This window comes from Arvicanthis niloticus, chromosome 27, assembly GCF_011762505.2.
Source record: "Arvicanthis niloticus isolate mArvNil1 chromosome 27, mArvNil1.pat.X, whole genome shotgun sequence".
In the NCBI taxonomy this organism is placed as follows: domain Eukaryota; kingdom Metazoa; phylum Chordata; class Mammalia; order Rodentia; family Muridae; genus Arvicanthis; species Arvicanthis niloticus.
In genome coordinates this window covers 23,138,458-23,152,996 of record NC_133435.1, presented here as the reverse complement: position 1 = coordinate 23,152,996, position 14,539 = coordinate 23,138,458, and the positions used below count along the sequence as shown (strand labels likewise).

The 14,539-nt window shown below is 40.1% G+C and overlaps 1 protein-coding gene across 1 annotated transcript in view; it reads left to right on the top strand.

Annotated features, from left to right (window-relative positions):
- The first annotated feature begins 3,932 nt into the window (after positions 1–3,932).
- Positions 3,933–14,539, top strand: part of LOC143439592 (uncharacterized) — a 62,744-nt gene continuing 52,137 nt past the window's right edge. Inside the window, exons 1-3 of the mRNA XM_076925930.1 lie at positions 3,933–4,502; positions 8,615–8,729; positions 8,880–9,053. Coding sequence (XP_076782045.1) covers positions 4,210–4,502; positions 8,615–8,729; positions 8,880–9,053 — 582 coding nt within the window. The 5' untranslated portion in view covers positions 3,933–4,209. The remainder of the gene's footprint in view (positions 4,503–8,614; positions 8,730–8,879; positions 9,054–14,539) is intronic.

Here is a 14,539-nt window from a genome sequence, read left to right as displayed (position 1 = left end):
TGTATATAAGGACTTCCAATCAAGGTATTGTCCCATGGACAGGCAGGCCTTCACAAGAGACATCCAGTCTGTCGGTGTCATGGCTGAGTTAGTAAGCCTTTCTATCTGCGCCTGAGTAAAAGAGGCATTGACACCATATGTCTGCACAGATTCAGATAAATTTTTGAGAATCTTAAATTCTAGGGGCTCATAAGACCTCACATGATTAGCATCCTCAAAGACAGGGAAGGCGGCTGCCGCCTCCCGCCAGGTCTTGGGACAAAACGTACAGGATGACTTTGGAGCTGTCCAGCCCTGTGCACCTTCTTGTTCCGCATAAGGCGGCGGTGCACTCGGTTCTATCCTGTCTGCCCTGTCCCACCCTGCTTCCACTTTTTTCTTGCTAGGTGGCTTCTTCTTCCTTTTGGCTATAATATCCTCCATCTTAGCTAGCAGCCCTTGTACTGCCTCTTCTAATTTTTCTATTTCATCCTCTGAGCTATCCTCTGACCCTGACTTCAGGCTTGGGTATAGCCCTGGTAACTCTCCCTTTTCTCTCTCTTTTGACTGTCTTGAGTTGGTAGATCGAGTCTCTGACCGCATCTCTTTCACTTGCTCTAACGCCTCCGTTGTTGCTTGAATGGCAGGAACACACTCCTCACTAGTCAAGCAGGTTCGAATAACCCTCCAGATCCTTCGCACCCCGGTCTTTCCCTTTTTGTCCTGTAGAGTACCCTCCTCCCATGCTCGGTCCAGATCCCTTCCTAACTTATCCCAGCAGGCTAATGACAGGTTTCCTGACACTGCAAACCACGGAGCCACTGCTTCCACCTCGCTAAGAAATTGAGCCAAAGCTCGATCTTTAAATTTCAAGCCCTTACTATCAAGAAGCTCATGAAGAGCTACCTTCACTGGGCAAGACGGCGAGGTCCCCATTTTAGTGGCTACGCTTGCGGCGCACCAAAACCACAGCTAAGAAAAGGATCCCTCTTGGACTTTCACTTTTATTCGCCTCCTTCCGAGGACCTTAACAAATGCCGCCTCCTTCCGAGGACCTTGTCTGTTGATGGGCCCCACTTACCGGCCACTTACCGATCGATCGCCCTGTCTGTCCCTGGTTCTGGAACTCCGGGAACTCACGCAGAGAAGCTCCCCGTACGGGCCACCAATTGTGCCGCGCCGACCACCCTGACCAGCAGGGAAGAAAGACTAGCACACCAGTTCCTTCCAGAGACAGTTTTACTCAGGAATTGCCTTTCAGTTACAAGATCAAGGGGTGTGCCCCCGTGCCTCCCGTGAGTGCAGCTTAAGTAGCCTCCAGTGGACTGCCCATCAGCCCATACTACGTTTTGCTCCACCATAGGTTCACACTCATGACGAGAGATCAGGCTACCGGCAAAGTGCAACCTCCTCACCAAATAAGGACTTCTTCCCCCAAGAGGGCTAAGGCAGTAGGCACCATCTTTAGGGCGCAGCAGAAGCTTTCCACAGCGTGCGCCACCACCGCCCGGCAAGCTCTGACTTTTATCTAGTTAATTGGCCTATCTTGTAAGACCATTTATATACCTTCAAGTCTTAATATCTTAACACTTAATTTATGCATTTTATCACATTGTTTCCCCCTTAAGGATTTGGGACCCAAGTGTTTAGGACTTGGGGTGATGACCAATCATGGCTACTTGGGAGCTGAATAGGGATAATAATGAATGAGCTGGATGTATCCCTCCAGCTCAATTGTACTAAGAGTGGATGAAATGCATGGCATTGTTTTGGATGATCTAACAGCCCTTGGTAGAAGGAGGAGGTTGTGGTTGGGTGGATAAGTGTGCAAGAATAGAATTGTGAGTATGCAGAGTGTGAGAGTGTTAATTTGTGAGTGTGAGCATGTTTGAGGATGCAGGTAGGCACAAGTAATTGTGAATGTGAGTGTGAGCAACCATGTGTTGTGTGTGAGAATGATTTTGTGTAGCTGTGTGATTGTGCATTTAAAGTTGTGCCAATGTGCAAAAGGTGTGAGTTTTCATTAGTGTGAAAGAATGTAGATTCTCTGTACATGTGTAACTTTTAAGAAAAAGGATGGAACAGTATGTCTTCATGTTAGATGAACTAAACCAGGCTCAGAAAAAAACATATTTTATCTTACAAGTCGAGTCCAGAAATTAAGAAATAAAATACATATTGAAGGTGAAGTATTGGGAAGAAGAATGGGACTAGGGATAGAGTGGGGAGAAGTATTTTATGAGATGGTAATTGGGGATTAATATGGTCAAGTGCTTCATATGTACATACAAAAATATAGCAATCAAGTCCATTTCATAAAAATAATATGTGCCACTAAGAGAGCTGAATTCTAAGCATGGATATATTTGTTCTTAGAAGCAAGTCTTCTGGGCATTAGGCTTTTGTGGTAAGGGAAGTATCAGGAATATTATTTTGTTATCTATATAAATTATGTACACTATTTAGCACAGTAAATGTGAGCATTGACATTTTAAACTAATGAAAACCCATCCTGTCATATCTTACATATTTGGTGTAAAATTTTAATTTTTTTGGTTTTATTTTTATCTCATTAGAAAATATCTTCAAACTGACCAGGGATGTATGTCAGATCATTTGTTGCCTCGTTACATAATGCTTTTACAATTCCGTGGTGTAAAATACTAAAGTATTTTTATTACATAGTTTCTTGGAGAAAAACTATTTGATGGAGGCTTCAAGAGATAAAAATGGACAAGATTTTTAGAGTCAGTACCTTTCAGTTTTTCAGAGCAGGTGAACCTACAGCAAAGCTCACACTGATACCTACAAGACACTGTTCAGCAGCCCTCACACATGAATCACAGCATTGCACAGAACTGAAGGGAATTCCTGCCAACAGAAGTGTCCTGGAAGAAGGGCGCCATTACCTGCTCCACCAAGGGAGTAAAGTACTGGAGCTGTGAACTCATGTGCTTCTCCATCGATGAATGGAGGTGATATTGGACAGAGGAGTCCTGAGGTTTGGAGGAACTACTACTTTATTGGACAGCTGTATGTTTGCAGAATTTGAAAATAAGGGCGTTGAAGCCTTTTCAGCATGTCAAAAGACCGAACGACTGTATACACACACATTCATTGTAATCAAGTGAGAAAAGATGGGTTGGGGAAAGAAAATTGCCAATTAAAACATTTAAATATGTTGCTCTCTAAAAGGAAAAAAAAAACCCACCTTGGGATTATTGCAGGTTTTATAAGAGCAAATAAAATAAAATAGGGAGAACATAAAAATGTAGTCAGGGCAAAAGAGGCGAGGAGGTATGTTGGTGGATGTGCATTTTGCATGGAATGTGCATTACTTTCTCTTCAAATTTTGCCTCTGAAACTATGAAAACGGACCACAGTCCCACTGCTGAATAATCGTACCCAACTGGATGTGGGAAATAAACAATAGAAATTAAAAGACCATTCCTGTAGAGCAAGCCTTTGACATTCCATGTCCCCCTTCACTTTCAACAGCCATGCCCAAGGACTCCTTTCCCATGGCTGTAGGTCAGCCTTGAAGAAATGACCAAAGGTCATCTAGTTCTCTTTTGACATGACATTTAAAAAGTTCTTAATTTTTAATTATGTTCTTATGTCTGTGAGGAAATGTGCCTGTGTGAGTCTAGGTGCCTACAGTCCAAAAAAGGACATTGTAAGCCAGCTATGGTGGGTGCTGGAACCAAGCTAGGCCCATCTGTTCGAGCAGTGCATGCTCGTAAACACCGAGCCATTCCTCCAGCCTCTTCTGACATTTGAAACAACACATGCTGACTTTGCAGAGATTTGACAGGTTGGACTATGCACATGCGCATTGAGCTTTATTGGCTTCAGCCAATTGAAGGTCAGAGGCACGCACACGTTCGAGTACACCCTTGCGTTCTTGCGTCCACGAGCATGGCTGGACAAGCGCTGTTCTGCCAACTGTCCCTGCAGTTGAGAGACACTAAACCAGGGAGCGGACTTGAGGAGACAGGGACGTTGGGAGAGACTTGGCTAGTTTATGACAAGCGATAATATTTGGATCAGGATGGGTGGGCTTATTACATCATTGATACTTAGATAAGGAATAATGGGCTAATTATATGATATTAAAAACTGGAGGGGTAGACTTATAATTCGCCATAAGCTGGGAAGAGTCTGCTTGTTATAGTAACGTTGATACTGGGGCAGTTAACGTCTGGCTTGCTGTATATAACCTTGCCTGAGATGGGAGGAAATTACAGCCGAGGGGAAGACAGGAGGCCTTTGAGTTTTCCAGGCTTCTCTGCGCTGTGTTGTTGTCAGAAAAAGAGTACGGAAGAGACGCCCTTGGGTTTCTGCGATGTTAAGCCACGAAGAAGCACCCCGTGCTTTGGAAGGGAAAATCCTGCTTATTTAGACATGGCATACTTTCCTGACAATGATCTACACATGGCGGTCTGTTCAGGAGATGTACCTCTTGTGCGGCAGTACTTGACTCTGGGTAGATACGAAGTCAATCACAGAGACGGGGAGAATAGGTAAGAGAACCTTCAGACCTGGAGGGGGCGGGGTGCAGTGTGGGAGAAGACACCTTTACTGGCTCCCAGGACAGGAACGGGAGGGCCTAGCCCTGGTTGCTGCCACTATACATTGGCTGTTTCAGCGCCTGTGATCAGCACACCTGGGAGGGACCCCTGGCCCAGCCAACCCAACACAAAGGCAGAAGTTTAGTTGCTTTTCCTTCCTCATGAGTCCTTTGGAGAGTCAACAGACTATTTAAAAGTGTTAATTAATGAAGATAAATCATTTTATCTTTGTGTACATATTAGGAATACAATGTTACATACATTTTTTTAAAAAGTGAAGAACAAAAGGACTATTTTATAAAGTATTTACTACCTTCAATCCTAAAATTCTTCAAGTAAAACTCAGTATCTACTATATATGATATATATCAGAATGTATATTAGAATATATATGTATATATATGTTTATGTATGTGCATATTAAGTCTGATGTGTATTGTAAGGAACTGAACTGAGTATCTCTGTTTCCCGTGCTACAGTTAAAGTTGTACACACACGCCTCTCTACATCTTGGTTCCAGTAGGGAGAAAAGAAACCCATAGCACTTTATTTTTATCAGCCTGCCTTAAAATGTCAAATTATTAGAGGAACACAGTTATTAAAAATACAGTGCATCCATTGAATATTTCACCTTAAAGGAGGCATAGACAGAGAGGAATATTAGCATTGTCAGATATGCTAAGTGACAAACCAGTTTGATTACATCTAAACAAACATTGATTGGAGACTTAAATCAACAAACTATATGTACAAATCTAATGTATTATTTTCTAGCACTTGATTTGCAAATGAACTTTCCTCTTTTTTATTGCTTACATTAGCAGTTCTGCTTTGTGATGCTGCTACCTTTTAATACAGTTCCTCATGTTGTGGTGACCCCTAACCATAAAATTATTTTTGTTGCTACTTCATAATGGTAATTTGCTATTGTTATGAATCATAATGTAAACACCTGTAAAATAATGTAAAACACCTGTAAAATAATATTTATAAAATATAAAAAATCTATAAGCACAGATAAATAGATTCTTCTCAGAAAAGACTCAGTAGCAACAGAAAATATCGATACATACATACACACAACAGATGAAAAGAAAGTGTGAGAAAACATCAAAAATGTTTTCTGATGGTCTTAGGCTACCCCTGTGGAAGGGTCATTTGATCCCCCACAGGACAGGAACCACTGATAAACAAACATGTTTAATTGGAACATTTCATTTCAGGTCTTTTTTTCTTTTCTTTTTTTTTTTTTTGGTTTTTCCGAGACAGGGTTTCTCTGTGTAGTCCTGGCTGTCCTGGCACTCACTCTGTAGACCAGGCTGGCCTCAAACTCAGAAATCCGCCTGCCTCTGCCTCCCAAGTGCTGGGATTAAAGGCGTGCGCCACCACTGCCCGGCTTCAGGTCATCTTTTTATTTCTTTCTAGCTTATTTTCAGTGGTAGAGAATATAATCTACTTTAATGTAGTGTATTGAAATTGAATCACTCGCCGGGACTAAACAGAGAAACCCTGTCTCGAAAAACCAAAAAAAAAAAAAAAAAAAAAAAATTGAATCACTCTTTGCCTCCTGTGTAATTAGTTGTTAATGGTCCTGCATATGTTTCAAATAGTCATTTGAAGAGCGGGATTGTGTTCATGTACAGATAAAAATCTCACACTTTCTTTTAATTTGGTGTGTGTGTGTGTGTACATATGTATGTATTGATATTTCCTGTTTTACTTAGTCTTTTCTGAGAAGAATCTATTTATCTGTGCGTATAGATTTTTATATTTTATAAATATTATTGAGCATGGTTTTGTTCTATATAGACTTTTGCAAATAATCGCAGACTGATTCTGCTGGATAGTTGTTTTTCATTATTTATTCAATTTACATCCCTGTATCAGCCCCTCTCCTCTCAGTTCCTCCTCACAAAGATATCCCCTTCATTTACACATTCCCTTCTCCTTGGAGAAGGGGGTGTCCCCACCCCCGGCATCCCCGCAACCTGGCACATCAGTCACTCAGGACCAGGCACATTCTCTCCCACTGAGGCAGGCAAGGCCGCCCAGTTAGGGGAATGGGATTCATGGGCAGGAACAGAGTTAGGGATGGCCCCCACCTGTGCTGGATAGTTTTATGTTAATTTGATGTAAGCTGAGAGGAGGGAACTTCAATAAAGAAAATGTTTCCATTTGGTTGAATTGTAGGGAAGCTTGTAGGACATTTTCTTAACTAGTTATTGATAGGGGAGGGCACAGCACATTGTGGGTGGTGCCATCTCTAGTCTGGTTGTTCTGTGTTCTATAAGAAAGCAGGCTGAGCAAGCCATACAGAGCAAACCAGTAAGCAGCACCCCTCCATGGCCACTGCATCAATTCCTGCCTCCATGTTCCTGTCCTGTTTAAATTCCTGCCCTGTCTTCATTTGATGATGAACAGCGCTGTGGGAGTGTAAGCCAAGTAAACCCTTTCCTCCTCAAGTGGCTTTGGTCATGGTGTTTCATCACAGCCAAAGAATCTCACGCTAAGATACTGATCATAAGTATGAAAATAAAAGATAGCAAATATGCATGACTATTAATATCACACAGGAATTGTCTTATAAGGCACATGCTTGAGGTGGTGTTCAGATGTAATAGTTTCTGTATAGAAGCACGAATCTCCTCCCATTATCTCAATACATTTAGTCTCCAGATTTAACCAGAATATCTGCTATGTACATATTACTATTTTTTTCAGGATCCATTCCTCCTTGAAACCTTCATGGTTTTCTTCTGACCAGAGTAGCATTATTGACTAAAAATTAAATGATACTTCTTCATTTGATTCCCACAATTTCTTTCTTTGGCTTAAAATTCTGGAAACCAAAGCCCTGGTTACTCTTTGCTTAGCTTTTGATCCTGTTATTGCTGTTCTTACTGTACTTGTAAAACGTAAAATTTATTAAGTGCAATTGGCATAACTAAATTTCAAAGGACCTATTGTATGTAGGAGTGCATTCTGACCCATTCTTTTGAGTATTAATAAAACTCTAAAAGTCGCTATCATTTATAGTTCTAAAACAGAAGAAGGGCATTCCAGTCTCAGTATCTTAGCAGGAGCAGCATGAGTGTGTGACCAATCTGGACATGAAGATCCTGGCTCACTTAAAAAAAAAGTCACCTTACAGTTGTTGAATTATAGAATTCTTAAAACATCTACAAATGGGTATAAGTTGTATTGTTTTACAAACCTGTTTAACCATGTATGTTACATTGGAATAATATGATTACTATCTAGCAGGTTACAAATAAAACTCTCTTAATTATTGTGTATACATTCTCAATGAAGCATCACAATGTTCCATTTTGTTGGAGCAGAAATGAAGCCCAGAAAGTGTAAGAAATAATTTGTAGGTAACAGAGCTTAAAGTAGGAGTAAAATTGGCCAGAATTCAAAGGTATCCTCTTCCTCCCTACTCAAGTATTTGAGCATTTGGTCCTCAGATGGTAGCTCTGATGTGGGAGTTGTGGAACCTTATGAACAGATTAAAGTTTCTGTGGGTCAAGTTTTAGGGATGGAATAAGCCAGTTGTTGGTTCCAGTCCCTTCTCTGTTTTCTGAACACCACCTTAAGCATGTGCCTTATAGGGCAATAGACTTGCTGTGTGGTAGGAATGTGGGCAAGCTTGGAGTTGAGTGTCAAAGGAGAATGCCATGAGCAGAGCTCAATAACCTATTTTTCTGGATGTGCAGAAGGCAGAGTGGCAATCAACAAACAGGAAAAAGACTGGCTCAGGAAAATTGGAAACAAGGGTTCATAGTGAACTGGGATAAAAGCCATTTGTGGCTACATTCTGCCAAAGGATCTGCATTCTATATCTTGAATTTTAAAATGAGGCTTAATGCAAGTGAATCAGGTGTGTGTGTGTGTGTGTGTGTGTGTGTGTGTGTGTTTAGAAGAAATTTCACAAGGGAAAACAAATTTCTTCAGAAAAGCATTACATATTTGTTTAAAACGCACATTCACTCTATGCTTTCCTACAGTTCCAGTTATAAGAACTCTTGCACATATTGAGAGAGTGCCCTGTGATTTCTCTATAGGAATGCCATGCACTTTGCTAGCTTCTATGGACGTTTAGAACTGGTGATACATCTCTGGAGGCGTGGCTGTGAGATTAATGTGTGTGACAATCATAACATCACACCCTTGATGAAGGTAGGCCATAGTCATCATTTTAAGGATAAAATGATTGTGATTGAAGTAAAAATGAGTTTAATAAAAATAACTATAATAAATGTGAAGCTCTTGAGTATGTATCACGAATTCTTTGAGATGACTGTGTGCTTCTTGTTACAATCCCTTAAGGCTGTCGAAAGCTGGGAGGACAAAGTCGTGTGTTTTCTGCTAGAGCACCATGCTAACCCGCACATTAAAGACAGCAGGGGTAACACCGCTCTGCATTATGCCGTCTATGGCGAGAATTCAGCAATGGCTGCCAGGCTGCTACAGTACGGAGCAAATATTGAGGAAAGGACGAACGTAAGGATCACTCTGCTTAGAAACACGTGTGATGTATGCAGGGCTAATGACCCTCGCTCGTTCTCTGAGTGAAAATGCTTAGACATTCGGAAGGGAGATATGTTAAGTATTGGTACTTTGGAAAGTGTAGCTTTCTTCTTTACACTAAAGACAAATGTATGTGAAAACACTGAATTTCTTAAAAGTAAGATTTGTGTTTTATTCAATACTTTATAAACATAGTTTTCAAAAAGTAAAATTACAATAAAGCAAGATTAGCCTTGCAAATAAGCATCATCTTAAAACTCAAAGCAATTTTGAATTAAGTGGAATTACTAATGCTGTTGACAAGTTCTGTCAGCTACTTATTTAGTCATGGTAGTTCTAATGGAAGAATAATGGAAATAAATTGACTAGGAACATTCAAGACAATTTTGGAAGTTATGTAATTAAAACAAAATACCAAGAAGGCTTTGATATTTGTTTAGAATATTTTTCAGTTTCTTCGTATGGATAGGGTATTCTTTAGTATTGGATAATTTTGCCTAGTTTGAGAGAGGATGTCACTGAGTTAAAAACATGTCAGAGGGCAGGTTTTAGAACACACAATTGATGGTACATTAATTTTTCATAGGGAGATATAGTGACTTGCTGAGAAGTTTCAGGGTGTTCAAGAGTGACACTGGGGCAGATTCCTGGGGAGTTTATTAGAGTTAGTAACACCGTGGATAGTCAGGTGTTAGCCTCTAGAACAGAAGCTGGCATCTGCACTCATTCGTACGAGAACATTATTGAATCCAAGTAGTGTGCTGCACGGTATTCTGGATGACTTGGACCAGCATCCAGAATCAGGGATTGCTCAGTGGATATAGAGTCAGGACAGTTATCAAAGGAAAGTAAGGGAGTCCAAGAAGACATTTCACGTCATTTAAACTTGAAATTACCAAGAGAAGGGGATACTTGAGATAATAACTTTGGAATTTGTGGTTTTTGAAGTGGTTGTGAGGAAGATGGAGAGTAAAGATAGGTCCTAGAAGGGTTTCTATATTTAAATTCCACCTCAGCAGGGAAAGGTGATAGATTTGGCTATTTTTGTTGTTATTTTGAGGTTATAATTTAGTTACAATGTTTCCTCCTTCCCTTTCCTCCCTCCAAGCCCTCCCATAACCTCCGCTTGCTCTTTTTCAAATTCATGACCTCCCTTTTTATTGTTATTGCATATATAAATGTATACACACACACACTGTTGAGTCCATATAAATTTATGCATATGATGTGTATGTTTTCAGGGCTGACCATTTGGCACTAAACAACCAACTGGTGTGTTCTCTCTTCCCCAGAGAGGACCACTTCTCTTGCTCCCAGCTTTGTTTAGTTGCCTCTAAATTCTTTGTGTAGGGTCTTAGCCTCTTGAAATTATTTCCATCCAGTTTGGCATGGTCATTGGTGCCATCCTTCTTCAGCTCACATTTTGGGCTGTCATGTTGGTGATACTTTATTGGTGTAGCTCCTAATGTTGCTAGAAGACACAATCTCACTGCAAATTTATTGATCCTCTGGTTCTTGCAAATTTATTGATCCTCTGGTCCTTACAGATCCTCTGGTTCTTTCTTCTCTGTATACATTAATGTTCCCTGGGCCTCAGGTGTGGGAATGTTTTGTAGATATATCTACTGGGACTGGGAGACAAAACTGTACATTTTGATTGATTTTGGTTTTCTGTTTGTCAAAAACGATAAGGAATGAAGGCTACACTTATTTGTAGATATACAGAAGGAAGTGGGAGGAGGGTGACGGGAATAGCGGAATACAAGTGATGTGATAGGAAAATAGGAAATGGGTGCAGGTGATTACAGATTGGCTATTAAAAGACTAAAATAACCCAATATAATTTTTCCTTTGGACCTGTAAAATTTTAATTCTCCACACTTAGAGATGTAACATCAAACATACAGCTTGTGGAAGTTCCAGCAGTTGTAGCTACTTTTATAAGTCCTAGCTTATGGTCCATGCCAACTCATGTCCCATGGCAGCCAGGAGCTTATCCTGGAAGCTGGGAAGGTTACAATATCAGGAAGGCAGATCTTCAGAAAAAGAAATAATTACCAAAGGCTACTAAGGAAGAAATTTCCAGATCCTACTATTAGTCATATTCTAATCCAGGTTTAATTAATTATTTTTGTCTTTGGTATGTGCTATAACATTGATATAACAGAAATAAAAGCAATAAATAAGCATTAAAATAATTAGTAACATATTTCTGAAAGGAGCCAAGATAACAGATAAGCAAGACTGATGCTTTAATTTGAGCTTGGTAAGTCCCCTCACTCCAGTAAATAGAGTCAACGCTGAAAGAGGGGCAAGCTGGTTGGTTTGACCTTTTTAATACCTGTAAATAGTTTGCCTCAGACATTAAATATAGGTTTAAAATATAGATGTTCCCAAAATTCAGGGCTTTTTTTCATTGATAGTTTAGAATTAGATATCTTTCACCCAAATTATATTGAATAAGACAATTCTTTTACAAAGACAGTGAGAAACACTTGTATGTTTTTAAAAATTTAACTTTAATAAGGCAGGGGGTCTGGGTAAATTAACAATTATGTATCAAACATTATTAAAGTAAGGACATGGTATCACTTTCACTTGTACCAAAATGGCACACAGAGAGAAGTTTGAAGACAGAGAGATATATGTGTGGGTGCATCAGCTCCTAAAAGTAGTCTGGGTGGACAGTGGAAAGTGCTATTCTTTGAAAAGTGTTGTCGCAGAGTACAAGGATAGTTGTAACCCTCTTTTTGAAAGTCACTGAAAGTACTGAGCTATGACTGAGAAACTGTGGTGCGAGGGTGTGGTGTGGTGTGGTGAGTTGGAGAACATTGTCACTGTTCCCCCAAATACAAAATTGTAAAAAGGTCGGAGCAACAGTCCTGGACTGGACACGGAGGCATGTTACTCAGCATGGGATTTTCTTGACTCAGAGATGAACAGGCACCCAAAGATGTGAAAGACTCACTAGGTCAAGGCAGGGGCCTATGCTGGATATGGAGGTAGCAGCAAGAAAAGGGGGAGATCCCTAAAGGGTTATGCATTTTTATGCGTTTCTGTAGAGGATTCGAGTCTCTTAGTTCGAGAGGGCTGGTGTTTCAGGGTTTCTATTGCTGCAACAAAACACTATGACCAAAAGCAAGCTGAGAGGAGGGAAAGGTTTATTTGGTTTTCAATTTTACATTGTTGTTCATCATTGAAACCAGCATAGGAACTCAAACACAGCAGGAACCTGGAGACAGGAGCTGATGCAGAGGCCATTGAGGAGTGTTACATATAGGCTTGCTCATCGCAGGTTATGCAACCTGCTTTCTTATAGAACTCAGGACCACCAGTCCAATGATGGCGCCACTCAGAATTGGCTGGTCCCTCCCCCATCAATCACTAATTATGACAGCGTTCTACATACAGGCTGACTCACCACCACCTGAAGGATGCATTTTCTCAGTTGAGATTTCTTCCTCTCAGATGACTATAATTTGTGTTGACACAAATTCAGCCAGCACAGCCAGAGTTCAGGAGAGATGCTGAGACTGATGACTCTGGAGGAGAGATTTGTTAGCATTAATGCCGTGACAGAGAGGAAACCGCTTGACTAGGGTGGAGGGCGTGGGGCACATGGGTCCAGAGAGAAGTCAGGTCCAGCACCAGGGCCAATCTCTGGTGGTTTATAAAAGGAATCAGAGCCCATGTGACAGTTTCAGGGTCTCTAAAGCTTTCTGAAAATGGGGGTGGTGTTCACAGTATATGCCTATAGCCCTAAGCATGGAAGGAGACGGGGAGCAGCAAGTGTCGTTACCCACTGTGATGTGAACTCGCTTTCTAGAGGAAGGAGCCTGGCACTGGGAAGGGCTGTTAGTTCAGGGCCTGCGGTTGTAAATACTGAAAACCTAAGAGTAATAACGGTGATTAAAAATGCTTTCAATAATTTACCTTTAGCTGTTCTGTGCAACAAATTATTCACTGGGAGAGTTAAATATGTACAGAGTATAAATCAAGTACCAGGAAATTTCAAGAATAGGCAATTTTTATTTTAAATTAAATTTGACGCCTGATTTTTTTTTTTTTTTTGCAAAGAGAAAGTGTTTCACATGTAAATCGTTTTAAAATAATCATCTATTGGTAAACACATCATCAATAAGGATAGAAATAGTCCACAATTTAACTTTCAAATTCTGCAGAAACCTGGACTTTGAGGTCTCTTAGAGAATCAAATCCAGTCTTTTATCATTTCATCTGACTGATTTGTGCCTGGGCAGAGAGCACGTCCATTATCTGAGACCCACTCTGCAAGGAATCCATTTGAGTATTTCTTTGTGTCATGCAGTTGTTCTATGTTAGTATTTGAATCTACAACCCTTTACTTATGGAATATTGTGATATAAGTTTCTGGGTTTACAACATTATATTAAATTGGCATGTTGAAAGTTTTCCTGGCTGGGGATTGAGAGATGGCTTGGCAGATAAAAACTATTGGCTGTTCTTCCAGGGGTCCAGAGTTCAGGTCCCAACACCCAAGTCAGGCAGCTTACCACCACCTGTAACTTCAGCACCATGGAAATCTGACACTCTCTTCTGGCTTTCTCAGGTACCCACATGTCCATGCAAATACTTACATGTGGACAAACAGACATCCTAGTGAATAAGAATTTTAAAAAATCTTAAATCTTTAAAACAGTTCTTGGGCTGGAAATGTAGTTTCATTGCAGGTGCTTGCTGAGCATGCTCATGACCCTGTGTGTCATCTCCAGCATAGCAAAGGTTTCTCTTGTTTATACTATAAATAATGAAACTCCCACTGGAATATCTGCAAGTCTTGTTTGGTTAATTATACTAACCAGACAGACAAGAGGCATATTGCAAAGAACATTTTTGTTTTCTCTTTCACATTACCCTTTGGCCTTTGTTGGCCTTTGTTATATTATAAGCTATATATCCACGTATCTATATCACTATTGGAATTTCATTGAGAAGTCATTGGCTTTTAGTTTATTACTTATACTTTGATCAAACTGAAAAGTAACTATAAATAGTAATTAAAATAATGCCATAATAATCATAAATTAAAAATAGTAGACAATCCAGGATAAGTGCATATACCTGTTATCTTAGCACTTAGGAAGCTCTAGCAGGTAGAGCATGAGTTCAGGCCACCCTGGGCTACAATTGGTATCCTGAACTCCTCAAAAAGAACAGTAATACTAGGGTCACTCACTCTACTATTATTAACAGTAAAAAAAATATTTTGTCCTGAGCTTTTTAATAGATAAGACAGTTTTCAACTTATAATATCAGAAATGCCACAGACCACTTAGTAAGAAGCATTTAAAGCATTTAAAGTCCTTTTGAAGATGCATGTGACTCTTCTTAAGCCTCAGAATATAATTTGTTTGTTTCCAGGTAAGATTCTGCACAGAGCCTTACCAATCTAAGACAGAAGTGCATTGCTTTTGATAATG